The 21,492-nt window shown below is 39.4% G+C and overlaps 3 protein-coding genes across 6 annotated transcripts in view; 2 read left to right on the top strand and 1 right to left on the bottom strand.

The window, feature by feature from the left end:
- Positions 1 to 3,904, bottom strand: part of rnf13 (ring finger protein 13) — a 39,241-nt gene extending 35,337 nt beyond the window's left edge. The window contains exons 1-3 of the mRNA XM_086223219.1: positions 3,714 to 3,904; positions 834 to 1,073; positions 179 to 259 (exon numbers count right to left, since the gene is read on the bottom strand). Of these exons, the coding sequence (XP_086079345.1) occupies positions 179 to 259; positions 834 to 947 (195 nt within the window). The 5' untranslated portion in view covers positions 948 to 1,073; positions 3,714 to 3,904. The remainder of the gene's footprint in view (positions 1 to 178; positions 260 to 833; positions 1,074 to 3,713) is intronic.
- A 2,536-nt stretch (positions 3,905 to 6,440) lies between these two features.
- On the top strand, positions 6,441 to 10,385 carry LOC147249727 (protein ANKUB1-like). The gene is made up of 6 exons (XM_086225141.1): positions 6,441 to 6,530; positions 6,838 to 6,972; positions 8,181 to 8,397; positions 8,674 to 8,788; positions 8,872 to 9,735; positions 10,304 to 10,385. The coding sequence occupies exons 1-6, from the start codon at positions 6,441 to 6,443 to the stop codon at positions 10,383 to 10,385; spliced, it is 1,503 nt and encodes a 500-aa protein (XP_086081267.1).
- Positions 10,386 to 13,933: 3,548 nt separating this feature from the next.
- LOC147249728 (poly(A) polymerase type 3-like) lies at positions 13,934 to 20,254 on the top strand. 4 transcript variants are annotated; one of them, XR_015119193.1, is made up of 17 exons: positions 13,934 to 14,063; positions 14,938 to 15,117; positions 15,276 to 15,342; positions 15,530 to 15,611; positions 15,686 to 15,849; positions 15,950 to 16,061; positions 16,177 to 16,266; positions 16,457 to 16,595; positions 16,786 to 16,858; positions 16,943 to 17,063; positions 17,207 to 17,291; positions 17,886 to 17,939; positions 18,091 to 18,201; positions 18,398 to 18,501; positions 18,593 to 18,879; positions 19,071 to 19,164; positions 19,253 to 20,254. XR_015119193.1 is itself a non-coding variant. In XM_086223961.1 (17 exons), exons 1-16 carry the CDS (start codon positions 14,056 to 14,058, stop codon positions 19,101 to 19,103), a joined length of 1,710 nt encoding a protein of 569 aa, XP_086080087.1. In that variant the 5' UTR covers positions 13,934 to 14,055; the 3' UTR covers positions 19,104 to 19,118; positions 19,253 to 20,254. The 4 variants fall into 4 exon arrangements, 3 of the variants coding, with proteins under 3 accessions (XP_086080087.1, XP_086080086.1, XP_086080088.1); XM_086223961.1 differs by having other exon boundaries at positions 19,071 to 19,118; XM_086223960.1 differs by having other exon boundaries at positions 19,071 to 20,254.
- Positions 20,255 to 21,492: the final 1,238 nt, after the last annotated feature.

Raw genomic sequence — 21,492 nt, forward strand, 5'->3', positions numbered from 1 at the left:
AATAAAAATTAGGCCTGCAACCAAAAATGATGATGTCACAATTTATTTGTTAAAGTAAAATGATAAAATTTCACACTTTAAAAAAACTGATGAAACATATATGTATAAAAAGTGGGAATATGTAGTCACCTGCAATTTTAGAGAATCAGCCTACTAGAACAGATATCATCCAACCCACCTTCAAGCCATTGCTGGGTAGCCGGTAGCCAAACCGTGATGGGAGGTCATCGAAATTCTCTGTTTTGTTGTCAAACGAGTACTGAAAGACAGGAAAATAAAGTGAATTATGTCTCAAGTTTGATCCATCATCACAACAAACTTAACTAAACTGAGTGAAGGTTGACGGGCTGTCTGACACTGTGTTTGGACCATCAAAGGAGTGCCTGTCAACACACTTGGTCCAGTTCTACAGTCACAGTAGCTGGTTCTATGGTGAGGCAATTTAACACCAGATACCTGCAGAGAACCATAGTGGGTTATTGCTAGCTATGCATTTGGGCCTTAATATATGTTTCACCACATACATCAACAAACCTTGAGAGAGTCTCTCTTAATGACTGCAGCTGGGCCAACCTACAAAACAAGGGTTGCTGGCAGGACAGCGTTTACAGGTACGAGTCACTTTAAAGTCTGTTTTTAAGACTACGGATTGGTTCTGCAACTCTAAAATTGTTTCCACAACAAAAACAGGGAGATTGTCTTCAGTCTTTGTGGAAAAATATTAAAGGAGCCTGCCTGTTAATCTAGATCTCTAAGGGCCTGGAAACTGAAATCATGGGTCTGACATGCTAGTCATGACAGTCTTATATGCATTTCTGTTGAGAATTACTCACAGCAGCGATGTCAGCTTCCACAGGCAGCAGGTTGAGGAAGGCAAAGAGCTGGACTGTGAAGATGGTGTAGATCTGCGTGGCCGACAGCATCAGCATTCCCAGGGACAGCAGCATCTTGGCATCACGTTACAACCCTCAGCTGCTACGCCACTCATTCATAAACACACATAAAACACACACACACATACACACACACACACACGCAAAACCACGCACACTGGCCACTACACACCGTCACACCTAGAAAAAGACACCAATATGGTTTTTATGTTCATGAAATGACTCAAATACACCGATTCCTCCGATTTAAAGCTGATTCAGTTGAATCAGAGGAACCATGTTTGTATTTCAAGAGGAAGATTTTTTTGTATCATACGAAGAGGTAAAACCATTGTCGATCACACTTGTTGATGACACTTCTAGCACTCAACGACATTTAGGGCTCGATTTTCTGTTTTTATAGGATAGAGTCTTCCACAAGGGCAACCAAGGTCAAGGTGAGCTACAGTATAGCAGCGTAACTGATTTGCCAAGTTATACTGTATGTTGTTAGGGAGTCAGTGTTTGTTGGTGTGCAAAGAGTTTCTCTCCTCGCACTATTTTTGTCAAACAGATTAGCTGTACTGGAAATCAGCTGTCAACTAGGTGGGCTACACACTTTTTCCGTGGGTCTGTCTAGTGCTGTACGAGCAATTCTATTCACACGCATGGATCCTCAGGAGGGAGGTGGAATCCTACCTTTTGTAACACGTACACATGAAACATAGATTTCAACACTGAACTCAAACCTTCTGCAGCTGCATCAAAGTGGAACTGAAAGTCTGGTCATAAGAGAGCAGAATGCATGATTCAGAGAGAGAGGACAGACGTAGAGTAGGTCAAAGAATTTACCCTAAAATGACAGTGTACATGAAGTTGGAATAAAACCAAAGAAAAGCGAGGACAAAAGTTAGTATATTTTGATCTTTGAGTAAAATCCTACAACCCAGTCTAGCTGCTCTAGATGCAGCCCTCTTCTTGCTGTTCCCTTTGTCATCACCACCTAATTATACAGTCCCTGTGTGTGCGTTGTTCATGTTTCTTAGCCAGCCAGTTGCCACATGCAGACTGAAGCTGCAGGCCTGACATCGTAACATGAGGGGTGAAAGCTCCCAGATTTGAGGCAGCATGTGATCAGGTCAGGAGAAACCAGCAGCTTGCAAGGATTTAGACCACTGAGCTGTGCCATCAAGCTGCTAAGTAGGAAAGTAGTACAATAAATATGTGCAATTTAATAGTGGATGAGGGCATTTTTAAACATTTATTGTCTATAAACGCAACTCAGTCGATGAGATATCTCCTACAATGCACAAAATCAAAGCTGTGTCATGGATAATGTGTTTAGTTTAGGGGTAGTTTGCTAGTTGTTTTACAGCAGAGATGTTTGGCAAAGATAAAGACATCTAAATGTTCTAAACACTTCACCATGTCCATGAAAACACTATCATTTAATTGACTTCAGCTCTACAAATAGATTTAATTCTATTTCAGAAAAATATTGTTGAAAGCAGAAGCATCCTTGAGCTATTCCCTACAGGAAACCAGCTGTTACACTGAAATAATGCTTTGTAATAATCTTGCAAACGTCGCAAGGGTATTGGACAGAAATTAATTCTTCCTATCCAACAGCGACTGCGAATAAAAATGTGGGGAAAAAATACTTTTGATTTTATGAAACATAATTCATTATCCAAGTTTGCACAAACCACTCACTACTTTAATACTACAGAGGTTTAATTGTAAGCCCTAATCATGGGAAATTGGAGTGTGAGGTTTTGTTACCTAACTTTCCCAATTCTTCTAAAAATGCACCACCCCTGGCTAACATTTATTTATTTAAGGACACTGCCTAATTTATTTTGGCAGATGAAATATGGACAACAGCTCTGGACACAATAGTGGAAGTTATTCACATAATTACACAGTGTCCTTTCAAAATTCGACCATCAAATCCATTTTTCATTGAAAAAAGGCAATTCCATTTACCCTTCCACATACCGACAGCCACTATATCCAAATCTATGTATTATCCTAAATACAAAAAAATATCCAAAATCATCAGCGGTGATGACCTCATCATTACTCATGGTCAGGATGTTCAAGAGACAGATCAAGAAGCCTCAGCGTATTGATCCAAAATTACATATAAATTCCAAGTCACCACTCTACATCACTAAATTTAACAAATATTCCCATAATCTTACTCATTCTACCAGCATTATAGTAAACATCCGAATGCATGATAGAAACATTTAGTGAAGTTATTTATATATATATATATCAAGAATATGGGGTGTTACCTGTGTTGGTTTACTGCTAACAAAATAAATATTGCTAACAAAATAGAAGTTTGCATCAGTGACTCAATTATAAATCTAAACAAGTCATCAAAACACTTGATGAAATGTAAAACAAATGTGAGAGCCTGGTCGGAAACAGCAAGACAGAAAAAATTAAAATGAAGCGACAGTAACATTCTATATGACAACTGTGAGCAGATGACAAGACAAAATCGTGTGATTGATTTTTTTTTTTTTAAATGTGAGCTGGCAGCCATCAGTGACAGTGAAACCATAAATTATCGTAACATTTTACAACCCCAAATTTTACTGGCAGCACACAACGTACACAACGAACATATTAGTATTGTTTGATACGCAGCTTTACAGGGTAGTAATTTGAAATAGCTGCACTTTGGAACGATAGAAGCAACATTTATAAATAAATCAGTGTGGAGACCTTAAAAGGTGTGAGGCTAACTGCACAAAAACAGACTGTCCTAAAACTGAACGTCGCTCAGGTTAGAATCATGCTAGCACAGGTAGCTAGCAGGGTGTTTACCTTAACTTCTGCTTGGAGGTTTATCTTGTCCACCAATGTTACTGCTGGCAAGGACATCACTTCCCTGACTATTCGTCATGTGAAGGAATACGAACAACAGCAAATATTTTTGCTGTAATTCATGCCGTTTGAGCGCTGGGTCGTACCGTTAATCCTCTCCGCTAGCTTCTTCTTCCGCCACATGCACTGCTCCACATTCTACTCCGGATTGGAAGAAACACCTGTCAATCATTTTTTTCCGGAAATGACTCCAGACGTAAACACATGCACGTGATGACACAAACACCCACAGTTACATTGAAGCCCAAACCGAGTTATCAGCCTGTATTTACAGTTATATTTCTTATAGCATTATGAGATTAACTGGAAGAAGAGGAGAACACATTTTAAGAAAATGCCGATATTACTGGAAAAAAAATGTAAATTTACTGCATTCTAATACACCACAGAAATCTGCTGAAACTTCATCTCGAGCACCCTCTTCAGTAATTTTAATGCATTTTCTTTCTGAGGAAGGTCAAAGACGAAATATTTATATAAATTATATGTAAAAGAATACCAAAAAAAAACAAAAAAACGCATCGGTTGTTTAAGTCCATCACAACAAATCCTTGCTGTATTTTAATTGTATTTTATCAACTGAATGGTATTTTCCCTTCCATTTTCAGCAGAAAACGAATTCAAAAGTGTAAATGAAAATTTGGTTGTGTTTTTTTTTATTACAGTTGTATTAACGTTTTATTTTTAAGATTATTAAAGTAAAACAAAATATTTAAATATGCAATATGTAGGACTGAAAGATACTACTACTGAGACAGAACTGAATCATGTCTATCAATAATTAGGATGTTTCGATCGGGGCACTGAGAGCTTAAAGTCTGAGGGTCTGAAAAGAGTTAAAGGGCCTGCAGTTGCCCTTTCGTTCTAAAGCAGGCAGAAGTGAACTTATAAACCTGAAGACAGCTCAAGGCTTTCAAAGGTCAAATGTAAATGAGAAGTTCCCTGTAAAACTTTATTGAAGAACTGTTAAAATGTATCAAAGAACACCTCCAATAACAGTAACATTCCCCAAGCGCAGAGCAGAACAACGGGGTGGTCTATTTATTTCTCAAAAAATGTCAGCGAATGCAGCTGACGTAGGACTGTGTTGTTCCAAAGCGTTGTTCCACAACTCGTGCAAAAGTGCATAACTGTGGATATAATAGACATTTTAATAGCATTTTATAACAGTAGCATTTTTAAGGTATTTCTGTCAAGCTTTCTTCATCAAATGTTGATGTGTGCTGTATAGATTCTCAAATCTCTTAAGACAAGTTAGTGATTGATAATTTGGGGCCATACAGCAAACAATGATCTTACTATTCAGAGAGGTTTATCAGTTTTGCATGCGGGATGTTTCTCGACAAAAATTTCACTTCTTTGTTGAATTAATATCGAAAAATAAGGGTCAGTGATCAGAATTACCACCAATGCATGTTTTTTTTTCAATATAGTTCAAATCTATTTTTCCCTTTTGTCCTTTATGCAATCGAGGATATTGTGCTCCACTTGTACTTATATGGCCTAAGAAGTGAACTCCATAACTACCTGAACTTTGTGACTGAGAGTAAGCTCACGTGTTTCTGTGTACAGGTGACATGATAATAGGTAATTTATAGCTTAATCATTATGAATATCAACATTTTATGATAATTGCACATACTGTGATAAATGCATTCCCCCTACGTTGCTAAGAATGTACTCTCTAAATATACCCATGTAACATCCCACAAAAGTTTTCTCGGTCACTGTAAAGTTAATATTCTAAATCTGTTGTCATTACTCACCAAATATCAAAAAATCTTGAACCCAAACCTGCTGCCCTCCCTCAGAGAGCTGAGGAATATGATTGAAAGCACAAATCAACAAACAAATCTCATCAGAAAAAGAAGTTCCGAATCTTGAGAAGGTTCTGAGAGAACCCGGAGTCAAATCCCCCTCCCCCCAAAAAAAGAAACACGAGGGCTAAGAACAGGAGATGTTCTTACAAAATGACTGAGCTTCAACAAAGCGGATTTAGTACAAATGGAATCATGACTCCACACTGTCATAAAGTGCAAGGTGCTTCCAGGTTCTTTATTTTCTATTTTTTTCCCTCAAATTATCCATTGTATTTCACTCCCTTGTTGGGAAATCAATAAAGTCTTATCTTATCTTGAATTCTCTTGGTCACAAGGTCACATAAAAGTTCATAAAAGTTCTAAGATGATTCATCTTAAAACTTTGCCCCACAAAAGCCCTCAATGTCCACTGTACACAGAGAAAATAGGTTCTCTCTTTTTTAAATTACTTTTCAGTTTTCTCTGTGGTTTGATATTTTTTTTAGATATATTTAATCTTCTTGTACCTTGAGAGGTTTTTATTTGAAGAGTTGAATGCTCATAATTAATAACAATTTCTCTCTTGATAAGAAACCGTCTCAAATGATAAAAAGATAAGATTGTTTTTAAAAAAAAACAAAAACATTTTCACCAAAAAGATTGATGATAATCATCATCAGCATCATCAGCAGCAGCAGCGATCGTTTAATTTGGATGTTAAAGCGTCTGTTCGTGCTAAAACTACTCCGCCCTCCCAAACTGTCCTTCACAACTCCTGAACCCCCTCCCTCCCAATGACGCTCCCCCGTCACCCCTCATTCTGATCAGAGCTGCACAGAAGAGCAGACGGAGGACGGATGTTCTGACAATGAGGGTCCTCACTTGCTTTGAGGGCTCCTGGGAGTCTTTTGACATCCCTCCAGATCAGACTGTGAGGGCTATTAAGCAGATGGTGAAGGTAATAGAAGCTCTGGTGAGGTCCTGCATGGGCCTCCATTCTCATTTACTGACTGCATTTTCAAATTCTGCTTAATGATGTAGACTTTTGCTCGGTGCTTCATGCACTGGGTGAAAGATTATGTATTTTGTGTGTGTGTGTGTGTGTGTGTGTGTGTGTGTGTGTGTGTGTGTGTGTGTGTGTGTGTTATTGCAGATGGAGTTGCTTTTTTAATGTGATGAGAAAAATCTACATGTATCATCTGTGAGTTCTGCAGGTTTTCTGCCTCACAAACAATCCCATAAATGCTGTGCGTCCCTTTCTACAGGACAACTTTCTCGTGCAGTTCACAAATGACAACCAGTACCTGGAACTGAGCTACGGTGGGGCTGTGCTGCAGGACAGCTGGGCTCTCTGTGACGTGGGCTTCAAGAGCGGCGGTGCCATTCACTGCCTCAGAAAGGTACTTGAATATCACACGAGTTAAAGTTTTGGAGCTGGATTTGTTGTGAACACAATCAGCAGATTCACACTGAAATAAATCTGAAGTGCATCTTTTTTTTTTAACACCTCAGAATGGCTGAGTGCTTTTACACACAAGCGGACAAGACACAGCATGAAGTAGATGTTAATTCAGAGGAAAAATACAAGTACTAATCTACATTAAAATCTAAACACCTAATCACTACTTTTAAAATAATTCAGTGTTTTGTGAGAGTGAACTTACTATGTTTTTTTGTGAGATTATTTGTAGCCTTTAAATTTAATGTTCTTGTAGGGAAATGAGTTATTGGCTGTCTGACATCTTTAGTTTGAGCCCATTACTTAGGTTTTATTATCAGGATAAATTCCAGGGTCGTCGCTTGGCAACCTTGTGTAAAAGTTGACAGTGCTGTGTATCTGAATGTCAGTGTACTGCTTTGGTCATTGTCTAACATTCTCTCATAAAAAATAGTGGTGTCTCGGTCAAATGTTGACTTCTTTGCAACAACTCTGTTTTTTGTCTTTAAGGTACATGCCCACTTGTTTGACTTTTGTTTATTTAAACCTTGTTATTGTAAATGATTATAATGCAAACAAGACATCGACCTTGTCCTCACACATGTATAAAGTCAATTGTGTATATATGTGGCATGTAAGATGACGAAACATGTAAAAATCACTAGATAAAATGACATCTGTCTAAAAACTACACTTCTGTCTACTTATTTTAGGACTATATATAAAATCTGGCGATGAAGTGTCAATATAACATTTGATTTGAGTATTTAATCAGAATAATGTGCTATAAACTATGAAACCATGAGAAAAGTGTAATGGAAATATGAGAAAAATCATTGTTATACACAAATATCACACATTTGCCTGCAGGGTCCAGTTTGTATGTATTGATTTTATTTGGAGACTTAGAATATCAACCACAGAGTCGCAGCAAACACTTTCTGATCGAATAACAGAAATCTGTGATAACAATATAAAGATCAATATGATTGCAATGTGTATGCATGCAGTATCTGTCCTTTAACTACATTAAACAAACTAATAGCTACTTTAAAGGCCAACTTGTGTTATTCTAACACACTTAATTATGTGTTTTTTGCATTTTAAAGGACCTGCTTGTTTTGCCAACTAACCACAAGGCCTCTGAGTCATTTTTTTTCTTTTTTTCAGAGTGAACAAAAGCCTGTGATGAGTGTGTTCAGTGCTGTGACGGGAGAAATCCTACCCATCATGGGAAGTGTGTCTCTTCTGAGTATGTCTGTGGCCAGACTCAAAACCCTGGTGTCTGTTCAGAGCGGCTTGCCTGTCAGCACCTTCAGGCTCAGCACGCCCGAAGGTGTTCAGCTCTACGACTGCAACCGTCTGCAGGACTACGACATCAGCGTTGGTAATGCTTCCCTTTAGGCTACAGTTTTCTGTGTGAAGGTTCCTAGTGAAGGCTGTGGAATCATGTTCAGAAATGAAATATTTTCCTTTTTTCTAGTTAACGCATAGCTTCCTATTGTAGTGCATTGTGTCTTGACGAAACAGTTGACAATGAAACAGTTCCGTTAGACTGTACAAAGACGGATGCACTCTCCAAAACCCAGCATGGAAAATTGAAATCTAAAAGACAGTTATAATGTATAAGTAATCTATACAGCTATGTTGTCCTCTAACCTAGGAACAATGCTCCGTTTGGACACCTGGGATGGGTGGGTGGAGTACCTCCAGGGTTGCCTCCTTGGCCACAGACTGACAGTCCAGATTCACCTATCAGAGGAGATGCCTGTGATGAGGTCAGTGTGACATAGTAACAAAAGTTAATGTGCAATCATACACATAATATTCTGAGTCCATCTTCTCCCTCTTGCTGTTCCAGGTTTCAGCTACGGGTAGCGCTGTACATTGCTGCTTCTCTGGGCCATCTGGAGCTGGCAGGCTGGCTGCTGGAGAGGACGGCGCATGCTGATGAGCCAGTGGGGGTTCATCCGTACCGCCATTGGTGCCATCAGACAGCTCACAGGGACACGGGGAAGTGTCCCATCCATGCAGCCGCAGAGAACAACCAGCTCCTCATCCTCAAACTCTTCGTAACTAAAAATATTTTAACCTTAGCTTGTCGAGACCTAAGAGGTTATGATCCTTTGAAAATTGCCGTTCATCATGGCCACAGAGACTCTGTGTGTTATTTAGTAGAAAAGCTGCACTCGGTTGTATCGTTGTCAAATATAACCCTGCCCACACGTATTTATCTCCAGATTAAACGCTGGTTGAGTTTGGGTGAGAGGAGGGCAGCCTCAGGTGGATTTCAACACACCCTCAGGGGGAAGGTTGGGGATACTCTGCTGGTCGATGGCTTCAGCCAGCCAAAGATGTCTTCCAAACCCAGGAAAACAGAGAACAAAGCAAGTAGAGTTAAAACTTTACCTCCAGTATCTCATCTCGCCACAAAGAGGACATCACTGCATCTTCACAGCAGGAAGGTGGTGAACTTTAAAGAGACGCAAGAGAAGTTCAAGAACAAAGTGGGAGGCTCACTGAAGGAACTTAGTGAAGGAGTCAGTAGCTCAGGCAGAAGCAAGATTCCACTCCCACCTATCAACAGAAAACTCATTCCCAGGCAGGTGTTTGTTGGCGCATCACCAAACTCCTCCCACTTCCTGATTGCATCTCTGGAGCCCTTCTCTGATTGCTGTGGCCGAACTCCAAGAGAAAATGCGATGTACTTCTTGACCATAGCCAGGTCTCCATCTTTTTACTGTCTAATGTATGTCCATAAATGTTTGTCGATGTATCCAACTCGGTAATTCACTTGTGTAGCCAAAACATCAGTACTGACTTCCCTTTGAAAATGTCTTCAAATAAAGGTTCTTCAAGTATAATTTCAACATATAAACATATAAAATAGAATATTGACATATAGAGTAACACTATGGTAAATTTAAAAGTCTCAGTTCAAAGCTCATCAAAGTACATCATCTTCATCATGTTTCTCTAAGCAGAATCTTGTATTCAAACTGGTGGGTGAAGACAAATGTAGTAAAGTCCCTTAAAAGCAAATGCTAAAGTTCAGATACCTCCATTTTGCACCCAGGTATAGTACTTACATCAAAATACTTCATTCCTCTCTGCCACTCTCTCTCTCACCACATCACATGTTGAGATCTTGCTTAATTTACTCCAGTTTCCAACAGACAAAATTGAAAAAGAGAAAAGAATCACTGAGTTGAACTAATGTCTGTCACTATACTGTCACTGAACCATCAAGAAATTGTCATTTCTTGAGAGTAATAACTGTTTTTTTCATGCAGTACCTTCACGGAGAAGCCCTGGCTGAAGCAGCTGAGTATAGCTCGGACCCTTGCCAGGAAGCGTATCCAGACCACAGCTTGATCCTCCTGCTGTCTCACTTAGATCGATGATCCATCAGACGCCCGAGAGACAGTAGATGATCAAGAATCCCTCAGAGTGACAACTGAGAATAGTATCTCAGGCTTCAAAGTTGCAGGGAGAATCACATCATGGACAGATAACTGACAAGACAACTGACAGACTTGCATTTGTAGATGCAATGCCGTTTTTATTTACTAAAAGTCAGGACTTGAATCTAGATAAAATAGCTTAAACATCAGGGTGATAAGTTTTTATAAAATAAGGATTGGATGAAATGACCATCTGAAAACTGGCTGGAACTTTTACCTGTAATAAAAAATCAGTTTTTATTCTTAGTGCTGTTCTTGATGTCTGTCTGTAACAAAAAAAACAAATTCTTTAAGATGAACTTTCAGTGGCTCTGCATTCACATCTTGAATAGTCAGTTGCAGAATTGCTTTCTTATCTATATTTTAATCTTGTGTGCCTGTAAATCTGCTGAATTCTATTGAATTTAACACTTCAATCTAAAACACTAAACAGATGCAAAGAATCTAAACATTCAGAATATAAAAGTTTGAAATATTGTAGTTTTTCTAAAATACTGGATTTCTTTTTTAATTATTTGCACAAATATTTTTTTAATTGTACTGTTTTTGGTTTTAGGCTGCACGGTGGTGCAGTGGTCAGCACTGTCGCCTCACAGCAAGAAGGTTCCGGGTTCAAGTCCCGGCTCGGGCACAGGATCTTTCTGTGTGGAGTCTGCATGTTCTCCCTGTTCCTGTGTGGGTTCTCTCTGGTACTCCAGCTTCCTCCCACAGTCCAAAGACATCAAGTGGGGACGAGGCTGATTGATACTCTAAATTGACCGTAGGTGTGACTGTGAGTGTGAATGGTTGTCTGTCTCTATGTGTTGATCCTGTGATGGACTGGTGACCTGTCCAGGGTGAACGCCGCCTCTCGCCGGAAGTCCACTGGGATAGGCTCTAGCCCCCCCACGACCCTTAACAGGAATAAGAGGAAGAAAATGGATGGACGGTTGGATGGACGGATGGATGTTTTTGGTTTCATAATAAATGTGTTATTCATTGGCGATAAGTGTCATGTGATTTGCCTTCACTGTAATGATATTTTTGGCCATTTAGAAAGAGAATTTACCAAAAGGGATTGCTATTGGTATTGCTAGAATAATAAAAACTAGCAGTGCTGTGTGGAATTTAAGAAGCTCTGGGGTTATTTTATAATTCAACCAAGTGGCACAAGGGAAATTTATAATTTCCCTCTGAATAACTAAAAGGAAACAACACAAAAAGCAGAAATTGAAATATATATACTGAATGTGTGTATGCGCTTCAATACATGCTGCACATTTTCTGACAAGTCAGTCATTTTTCTTGGAATAAAGTTATCCTACGGAAATGCCAACACTTGTTAACAGCTCCAGCACTACAGGAAATGCAGAGAAATTCAGTGATAGATTATGTAACATCCATGAATAGCCACTAATGCTTGTATTGAATCACTATTGTTACAGACTTCTGTATTTTCAAAGCTAAAACGTAGAAACAGGGAGATAAAATAGGGTTGCACTGAAAAATACGTTTTATTTTATTATCTATTCAATGATACGAAACACACAGCCATGCTTACATGAGGTGGTAGATTATGCAGTCTTAAGCACAAGCTAATATGTGTCATAAATGGTATGAAAAATTAGGTAATTAACCCTAGGCTAGTCTACCTTTCATAACACCTTACTTTTTGATGTCTTTTTAAGATGATAGCTCATATTGAATAGACTGAAGTTTGTTAAATTCATTTTTCTTATAGTGTGCTTATACTTGTCTCATAAACATTCATGTAGTTCCCCTTTTTAATCTAATAAACTATACATTATTTTTTGAATCTAACAAATTAAAGGCTGCAAATGTAGCATAAGAAATATTCTCTTTAAAAAAAAGTTGAAAATCTACAAAAAAAAGTTGAGGATTACTTTGTAAAATAAAAATGTAGCTGACAGCTGATTAAATCTACCTCCCTCTCTCCACACAGCCAGCAAGAGTGTTGTTATTATTTTCATTGATCATCTATTGATATTGATTTCCATTTATAGGTGAATCAGTGTAAAAAGTGTTAGAAAACTGTAATTGATTATTTCAATCACATGTAATGATATACTGATACCAACTGTGTAAAAAAACAACTTTTGCAGTTAGTATGGTGCAATTTATGTGGCTTTTGAGATGTGATAACCTCACCTTTGTGCTAACCAACAATAGAAATAACATTTCAACCCATGGGAGACACTATCCATCCATCGTCATCTTCCGCTTATTCCTTACTAGTAAGGGTCGCGGGAGGGCTGGAGCCTATCCCAGCATCTACGGGCGAGAGGCGGGGTACACCCTGGACAGGTCGCCAGTCCATCACAGGGCCAACATACAGAGACGAACAACCATTCACACTCCCATTCATACCTACGGTCAATTTAGAGTATTCAATCAGCCTCGTCCCCAAATTGCATGTCTTTGGACGGTGGGAGGAAGCCGGAGTACCCGGAGAGAACCCACTCAGGCACGGGGAGAACATGCAAACTCCACACAGAAAGATCCCACGCCCGAGCCGGGACTCGAACCCGGAACCTTCTTGCTGTGAGGCTAACCACTGCACCACCGTGCAGCCCCATTTCAACCTGTGGGAGACACCGTTTTCCATTTACAGTCCACTAAATGTCCCATCCAAAAAAGAACAGGCTCATCTCAAACTTAGATTTCTCTTTGGCGTTTTAGTTATATGCCTGAAATAAGGTCCGTGATTAGTACAAGCTTAAGATATTTCAACATTTTGTTCTATTGAATCAAAGAGGGGTTTTGTTAGCATGTAACACTGAGGCTGAATAAGATTGATTCTGATGCCAATAACAGACTCATTTCATTCCCTGACTCCTGGTGGGAGAGTCTGCCAATAGACCCAAAAGTTTTAAACCTTTAAACCTAAAGGGGTCCAAATATCTATTCATATACATTTTACATTCAATTAGAACAGCCAGGCCCCTCTGTTCTTAATTGTTTGCATGCTTTTCTTTCAATTACTTGTTAATCCAAGAGATTCATGACCTTTCTTGCAATAAAAAAAACATAATTAAAAAAAAATCCAGACAGGAATAAAAACAAATGTTTTATTATATAGTAAATAGATAATGAAGTTATAAAATAATTTGTTGGGGACAGTTGACAAGGAATAAAAAGACTCCTTCTTTGTCTGAATTTTTATTTTAATGTATTTCACAATAAATTAGCAAATACAGGTCTTCCTCACTTTCTCTAAAAATACCCCTTGAAAAATGTTACAGTAATTTAAGTTAAATATACAAAATAAACTATAATGGAAAAGATAGTAGGAAAAATACTCAGCCTCATGTCCTGGGTGTATTTCAGGAAACCAATCTCAACCTTACTGGGCGGGGTTAATGACGTCACGACAAACAACATAATGACGTCAATTACGTTTCGTCTGATCTTGAACAATGCTACTATATAATGTTGCCGCCATTTTTAACTGTCGGTCCTGCACTTGTTCTGAGTGAGGACCACGCTGTGCGACAAAACTATTTCTGAATATTAAATTATTGCTCTTAAGAAGGATTTCTTCAACTGTTTCTCTTCAACTGAAAACTTAGTTTACTCTCAGCATGTTTCGGTAAGTCCTTTTAAAAAATTTTCGTTCCATTTTTTTCCGGAGTAAAAAAGTTTTTTACGAAGGTGCAAAGGATATTTGTTTTAATAAAAAAAAAAAACTCCGTGAATTTGCTGTAACTTGTGTTTTCTTATTGTTTTGAGTTGGTTTGTAGCGTTGCTTCATGTCAGGAGAAATGGTAGCATCCCTGGCGCCAGAGGGAGACCACGGTCCAGCTCCATCCCTCTGTACTGTCATGATTTATCAGTTTATTAAGTGATGGTGTCCTTGCTAAATTACCACATGTTTTAATTTGGAGACGTTTTATGAGTTTTGTTTTATATCTTTACAAATATTTAGCAAAATACACCAGAAGAGATAACAGAGCTGATGCTATTAGCCTACTAGCTAGGAGGTCGAAAAAGCTGGTATTCTGAAAGCTTGACTCTTCTTTTCAATATTTTCACCTTGTTTTTTTTTCTTGAACATTCATTCCGTTTTAGAGATACTGATTGTTTTTGTTTGATTTCAATGGTTTCATGTTCGAAACAACATGGAATGAGTTAATTTACTGTTTTGTCCTGGGTTTTTTTCTGAGCCGAACAACTTGGACTGAGGCAAAGTGGATGTTTGTAACAACCAGCACTGAATGAATTTGCTTTCTTTTGTTTTAAGGTGGTATTTATCTGCTGCTTAATAAAGTGAGAAATATTTACATTTCTGGCACTAATAATGATGTTAATCATGAAGCCAAATTAATGGATCAGATCTGGACCGAACACTAGTCCAGCTCCGTCCCTCCACGCTCCACTTGTGACACATTACATCTGCTATTAAAAAAATCTAATGACTTGATCAGAATATAGTGTCATAAATAAATATCAACTCGTCCTTCTAGACGTGAACACAACCGGAGGAGGCATGCTCAACCACCTCTCCAGCAAGCCCCCTCATGGCTGATGGTACCCACCATCAGTGAGGCTTTTCCAGAGGTTGCTGATGTGGTACAGTCAACCAAATTAATTGAAACACTCAGATGCAACCCAGTGTTCGAGGACCATCACGAGCTCCAGAAGAGGTAGGATGCTTTGTTTGATTTTAAGTGTTAATAATTTCAGTAGATATGAACAGGGTTGAGATTTTGTGACCCACCCTGACCTGGACTGGTTGTTGGAGGATCAGTGAGGATGTTGTCAGAGGAGTGAATGTATTTGAACGTTTATACTTGATGCGCAGAGAGAAGACCCTGGAACGTCTTCAGGCTCTCTTCCGGGAGTGGGTGCAAGACGTGTGCGATGAGCTGGTAAGAGGTTGTTTGTTTAATCATCCAAACACCTGTGAATGTTATATCTGCATAGCTTAAAAAGGAACCATTACAAATGCAAGAAAATCTCTGGTATGAGGTCACACAATCCATGGTTCTGCCCCTCAAAGGCCATTTTACTAACTCTGTAGGTGGACAATTTGCGTATTTTATTTTGTGTTTCTAGTGTATTCCTGCTGAAATTAAGGAGAAGGCCGGGGGCAAGGTTGTGCCCTTTGGATCTTACCTCCTGGGAGTTCACAGCAAAGGTAATGACCAACTTCTTTCTTCACAAATGTGCTACATCATGTGTTAGTTTAGCCTAATAATGCTGTTTTGACAGGATCCGACATTGACTGCCTGTGCATTGGACCCGCATTTGTGGAGCGGCAACATTTTTTCACCTCCTTCGCAGAGAGGCTCTGGGCTCAGCAGGAGGTGACAGAGATGCGGGTGGTGAAGGAGGCATTTGTCCCTCTGATCGAGCTCAAATTTGAGGATGTTGAGGTAATTTTCCCTGAGAAATAAGTTAACACTGTGCAGGCGAGTAAAATGTTTTTCGTGCATAGTTTGTGTCTTCATAATTTTTGTGTTGCTCTTTTTTCAGGTGGACCTGGTCTACGCCTCCATCTACAGGAGCAACATCCACGAGAAGCTCAACATCCTCAAGACAGGGCTGCTGAGGGAGATGCAACAAGCTTGTGTGCGCAGTCTCAACGGTAATAAAAATGACAGAAACAGTTCTTCACAAGTCCTGACAGTTGTTTTGTATAATTGTGTTTCTATTGTAATGGAACTCATATTAATCTTTTATGTAACTCTGTGTTTTTACAGGATACCGTGTCTCTATGGAAATCCTCCGTCTGGTGCCCAGCCAGGAGACTTTCCGTCTGGCTCTGAGGGCCATCAAGCTGTGGGCCAAACGTGAGTTGAACACACAAAACTAGTTGAGTTTCTAAGAGGTTAGGCAGATGGATTACTTTGAACTCGTCTCATCAGTATTTATGTACATTTCCCATATTTTCGAATTAATTTCCTCTGGATTATTGCAAATCAGAGCAACACTGTGTACTGGAGATAATAATCTTTCTGTCATTGTCTCATTTCCTTCAAGGCCACAACATTTACTCCAATAAGCTGGGCTTTTTGGGTGGCGTGTCCTGGGCCATCCTGGTGGCCAGGGTGTGCCAGCTTTATCCCAATGCTGCACCAGCCACCCTGGTCATGAAGTTTTTTCACGTTTACTCCATGTGGTGAGTTGTTGATCGAACATCTCAAGATCCACTACAGTCTAGTTTTTCCATTAAAGGCTGTTGCTGCTATTTTTCATTTCATGGGACCTCTAAGGTTGATGGACTGTTTAGTACTTCATGTAAAATAATACACAGCTCTCTTAGTTCATATGCTTGTATATGACCTGCAACATCTTGTGTTCTGTTTCAGGGAGTGGCCCACCCCAGTTACCCTGAAAGTTAGAACGGACTTGGACTACGACCTGCCTGTGTGGAACCCCATGGTAAGACCTCACTAGGATGGGATGTGGTTTTCAAACTGTCAGCATCAGATGTGCTCACTGAGCTGCGTTCTGCTGCATCTTCAGGTGAATGTCAGTGACAGCAGGCATGTGATGCCCATCATCACACCTTGCTACCCGGAGCAGAACACCTGTGTGAACATGACACACACCAGCCTCAACATCATCATGGGAGAGATCATCCTGGGTATGCTGTCACTCATTTCACATCACTCTTCACATGTGACTTTCTGGTTATTTATCTATGATGTGGATTTCACCTCTGAATTTGACTGTTAGCTCGATGTTGGAAGGAGAACGATTTGAAATTTCTCCTTCCTCCTTCCACAGCCAATAACATCGTCAAAAGGATCCAGAGGAACGAAGCTGACTGGTCAGCACTTTTCAAGGAGTCACGATTTCTCGACAAGTTCCCGTATGTATAAAGTTAATGAATGATTAAAAATCAGATCACCTTATCAAAAATACACAGATGCATACACACACTGTTGTAATCTATGGATATTTTTCATTTTGTTTCCATTGTTGATAACTCAAATTTTCAACATAATGCTCTGATAAAGCTACTGATGGAATTGTAAAAGGAGGCCCACAATAATATTGTTTTTATAGCTTAGGTTTAAAAAAAAATAAAATTCTGGGTTCAATGTGTCATGTAAAAGGAGTGCAGTCATTTCAGTTGCCCCGTGTTTGTACTGTATAACACACATTCTGTGTGTTCTGGTCTCTGTTTGGATGTATTCAATAATTTGATATTTTTGATGCCATCGTTGCGAAGTGAACAGAAAATGATCAGCTTCTGGAAATTCAGTTCTGACATCATAAACACAAATGCTGATGGAGTCATGATGGCTACGTTGAAGACTACGTATCATTCAGTTCTTGAATGTTATTTCTTCAGTTTATTTAATTTGGTAGATCTGAGATTTATGATCAGCAGAGTACGAGTTGAAGTTGTGGTGGAGGGTTAAGAACTATGCCACTGTGTTTCTGTCTCTTGTGTTTCAAGGTTCTACCTTGTGGTGGAAGCCAGTACTAAGATGGAGGAGGAGCATCACGGGTGGTGAGTAGACAGAACAGACAAGCAGTCTAACTGGAATAATGGAGATGGTCCTGTAGATCATCTGCTGACTGATGTTCTTTGAGAGAGAACTGTTAAAAACTTTTATCTCCAGCTGCTGCAGTGTATCTTTGTGGTATTTTTCCTCCCTCAGGATGGGCTTCATTGAGTCCAAGATCCGGATCCTCCTGGAAGGCGTGGAGTTAGTTCCTGACATCTCCATGGCCCACGTCAACACCCAGTCCTTCTCTGGACTCAACAGCAAGTATGATCGCTAAATTGTTCTGTTCCATTTTGATCATGGCAGGCAGTTCTCTTGGATGAATTCATCGATTACTGTATGAGCTGCTTCCTGTTTTTTCATCTCGCGATACATATCTACTAAAAATATTTAGATGTGTTTCTAATATTTGAGGTGGAGTGTGTGTTGACCTGTTGACCTCTGTTTCTGTCTGTTTCAGCGGAGAAGTGAGCACCAAGTGGCTGATGGGACTTCTGCTGACGGAGTACCCCCATTGCTTTGACAAGCAGCTGGACTACACCATCAAAACTTTCTGCAACTATGGTTCTTAGTCTTTTTGTGTTTCTCCAAAAGATGAAGCAGTGCTGTGTGCAAAAAAGATTCTAAATCATCTGTTTGTGTTATGCTGTTGCAGTCTACAGCGAGGCTGAGCGCCGCAGGGTCCCTCTGGACGAAGGAATGAGGCTCTCGGTTGGCTTTTTCAGGAGGGAAGACCTTTTTTGGGTGAAGGTCAGCGAGGACAAGCATTATCCTCAGCCGACACCTTGCGTTCACTGGCAGGACTATGCTGTCCAAAGGCTAGCTGAGGAAACCCCCCAGAAGCCTGCCCCCTTCAGATCGGAGCCTCACCATGGGAAGCTCGGAGGGAAGAAGAAACCCCCCTCAAATGACCGTGAGGCTGAGAAGCAGAGAGCTTATGAGGTACATCAAACTATCTTCTGAGGTTTCTAATGACACACACTTGGAAAGTTGCAGTTGGAAAAACAATATCTTGCTTTGAGATTTTGTTTGGTCAGAGTTTTCATGCAACTGTTGGTGTCCCTGACTGAATGAGACTTACGAGCTGTTTTCAACTTGATCTTACAAACCTTTTTTCTTTGTTTGTCTTCCAGGAGGAATTGTTCAACGCGCTTTACGGATTCTAGTGAAGACTCAACCAGGCAACAACTGTTTTCCTTCTATTAATTCTTTCTATATGGATTGATGGTGTTTCATTTACAATTGTTTATCATTTTGATTGTCATTAAGTATCATGTATCTAATTATTACTAACTCTTATTTTCTACTTTCGCAGATGCTCCAGAAAATCATTGCGTAAATTAATGTAAAGCCAGCCAAACTCTGCGAAATACGCATTAGCTTTCGTATTTTTAGCATTCCGCGCTTTAGTCGCAAAACGTTGTCAGTTTCTCCACAAAATTGTAAATTAATGTAAAACCAGCCACACTCTGCAAAATACGCATTAGCTTTCGTATTTTCAGCATTCCGCACTTTAGTCGCAAAACGTTGTCAGTTTCTCCACAAAAGCTGGAAAATGTAGCTTTTCTCGTTGATGCAGGAGCCATTTGCTAAAAATCATGTCAATTCCGCTGTGTTTTTTATGAATGTCCCTATGCTACGTGACACATCACAACGTCTATGTTTACATGTACACTACAGTCAGGTTAAGGTTCATATTCTGGTTAAGGTTCGTTTTCAGAATGAGGCGTTTATATATGCAGCAACTGGGGGATTATTTGCATTCATATGTTAGTTGGCGTAATCCCAATAAAGTTGTTTTAGTAATTGGGAAAGAACGTGCACAGTGAATCCTCTTAACCTCCAGGTGGTCGCTAAGCAACCTCACTAAACTTCTGGTTCCTGCAAGTTGTATTAAACTCGTCAACTCAAACGCAAAGGCGTCTAAGTAAAAAATAGCCAACAAATAGTTTCAAATGCATTTAGAAAAATAAGTTATTTATGTAATCACAGCGTCACAGTTGAATTAGAATTGCACACCTCGACTTCTGGGTTGTATGTAAACATACTGCTCTCATCGGCTGCAGCCACACAGTTGTAGGCAACTGTTATCGGGCTTTTATCCGATTAACGCGTTTCCATGACACACTGTTCCGGTTTACTATAGGCGATGCTAGCTGTCTTATTTGGGTTTTTGGGATTTACAATATGATTTGCATTTTTTTTAACGAACCACAAATTTCCAATTTCAAAAAATTTAAAAAAACGCAAAAAAACAATAAAAAAAACACAAACAGCCCCGCAACTTTAGTTGTAATTTTTAACAAGCCCCGCTGCAGCAATTAAAACAATAAAAACGACAAAGTAGATGCGCGAAACACAAAATCCCTGTTAGTACAGTGGCCAGTACATCTGCCATCAGGCAGAAGACCGGGGTTCGATTCCCCGACGGGGAGAGTGTTGCACCTCTTTGTTGGTTTGTTTCTGTTTCTTTGTTATTATTATTTAAACTTGTTTTTAATGTACAATAATTTTATCCAATTTTCTATAAATTGATTAGATTTTGATAGTTTTTTTTTTGCAAGATGTTTCCAGTTCAATTATGATCACGGTATCTACTTCATGTGACTCGTGTTTTGTTGGGGAACAGGCAGTAGTAGGAAACCTGATTGTCATTTCACTTGTTTTCATTTTAAAATAATTGCATCAATTGCAAAAATAATAACTATAAAAAAAGATTTTAACACCCCCCCCCCCAAAAAAAAAAGACAGCAGGGCAAAAACAAGCAATACCTCTTTCATTTTCACAATTCCATCACAGATCCTGGAGCAGTGTCCTCTCATGTGGACTCAATCAGTATCCACAAGTGTTCACTCATGTTTTGCAGTGTCCGGCTTCTCACCTGAGTGAGTATTAAGGTGTTGTTGTTTTTTTTTGTTTTGTTACGTGAGTCATACAATTGAAGTTTTTCCCACGACATCAGGTTTCTCACCTGCGTGGATCCTCATACGTGCTCTTAGGGTTGACTGTTGAGCAAATCTTGTGGGTTCGCCCGTGGACAAGCAATCCACTACAACTTGTGAAATATTCTTAACATGATTTGCACCAGTATGGAGTCTCAGCAGTATTGGCTTCTTCCATGAGCTTCCAACTTCTTCCTCCCATTGTTGTAGTTATGCCACCACTTTTTCCAACCTCTCAAAAATATGTCTCTAATTATAGATTTGGATCTTTTAGGAAGATGTAACGCCCAAAGCTCATCATTTTATTGACTCTCCCCCGTCTTTGTTCCAACAGTGGAAAGAGGTGAGCCTTTTTCCACTTTCATGGATGTTCATAGAGGTACTAAACCTGTACCTCTGCATTTACCAAAAAGCCGCGTTTGACTTCATGAGTAATGCGTTTCCTCAAAAATAATGAGTTGTGGAATAAGTGCTCTGATTTATTGAAGTAAAGGTAGCAGAACTGCTTCAAGAGACTGCCTCCATATTGCAGACTGAGAAGAGTTACACAGTATATATATATATATACAGTCATTGTACTTCACTTTTTCGAGACTTGAATATATTTTAAAG

The sequence above is a fragment of the Aulostomus chinensis genome, chromosome 14 (assembly GCF_037954235.1).
Source record: "Aulostomus chinensis isolate RoL2024-O1b breed Wild chromosome 14, RoL_Achi_v1.0, whole genome shotgun sequence".
Taxonomy (NCBI): Eukaryota; Metazoa; Chordata; class Actinopteri; order Syngnathiformes; family Aulostomidae; genus Aulostomus; species Aulostomus chinensis.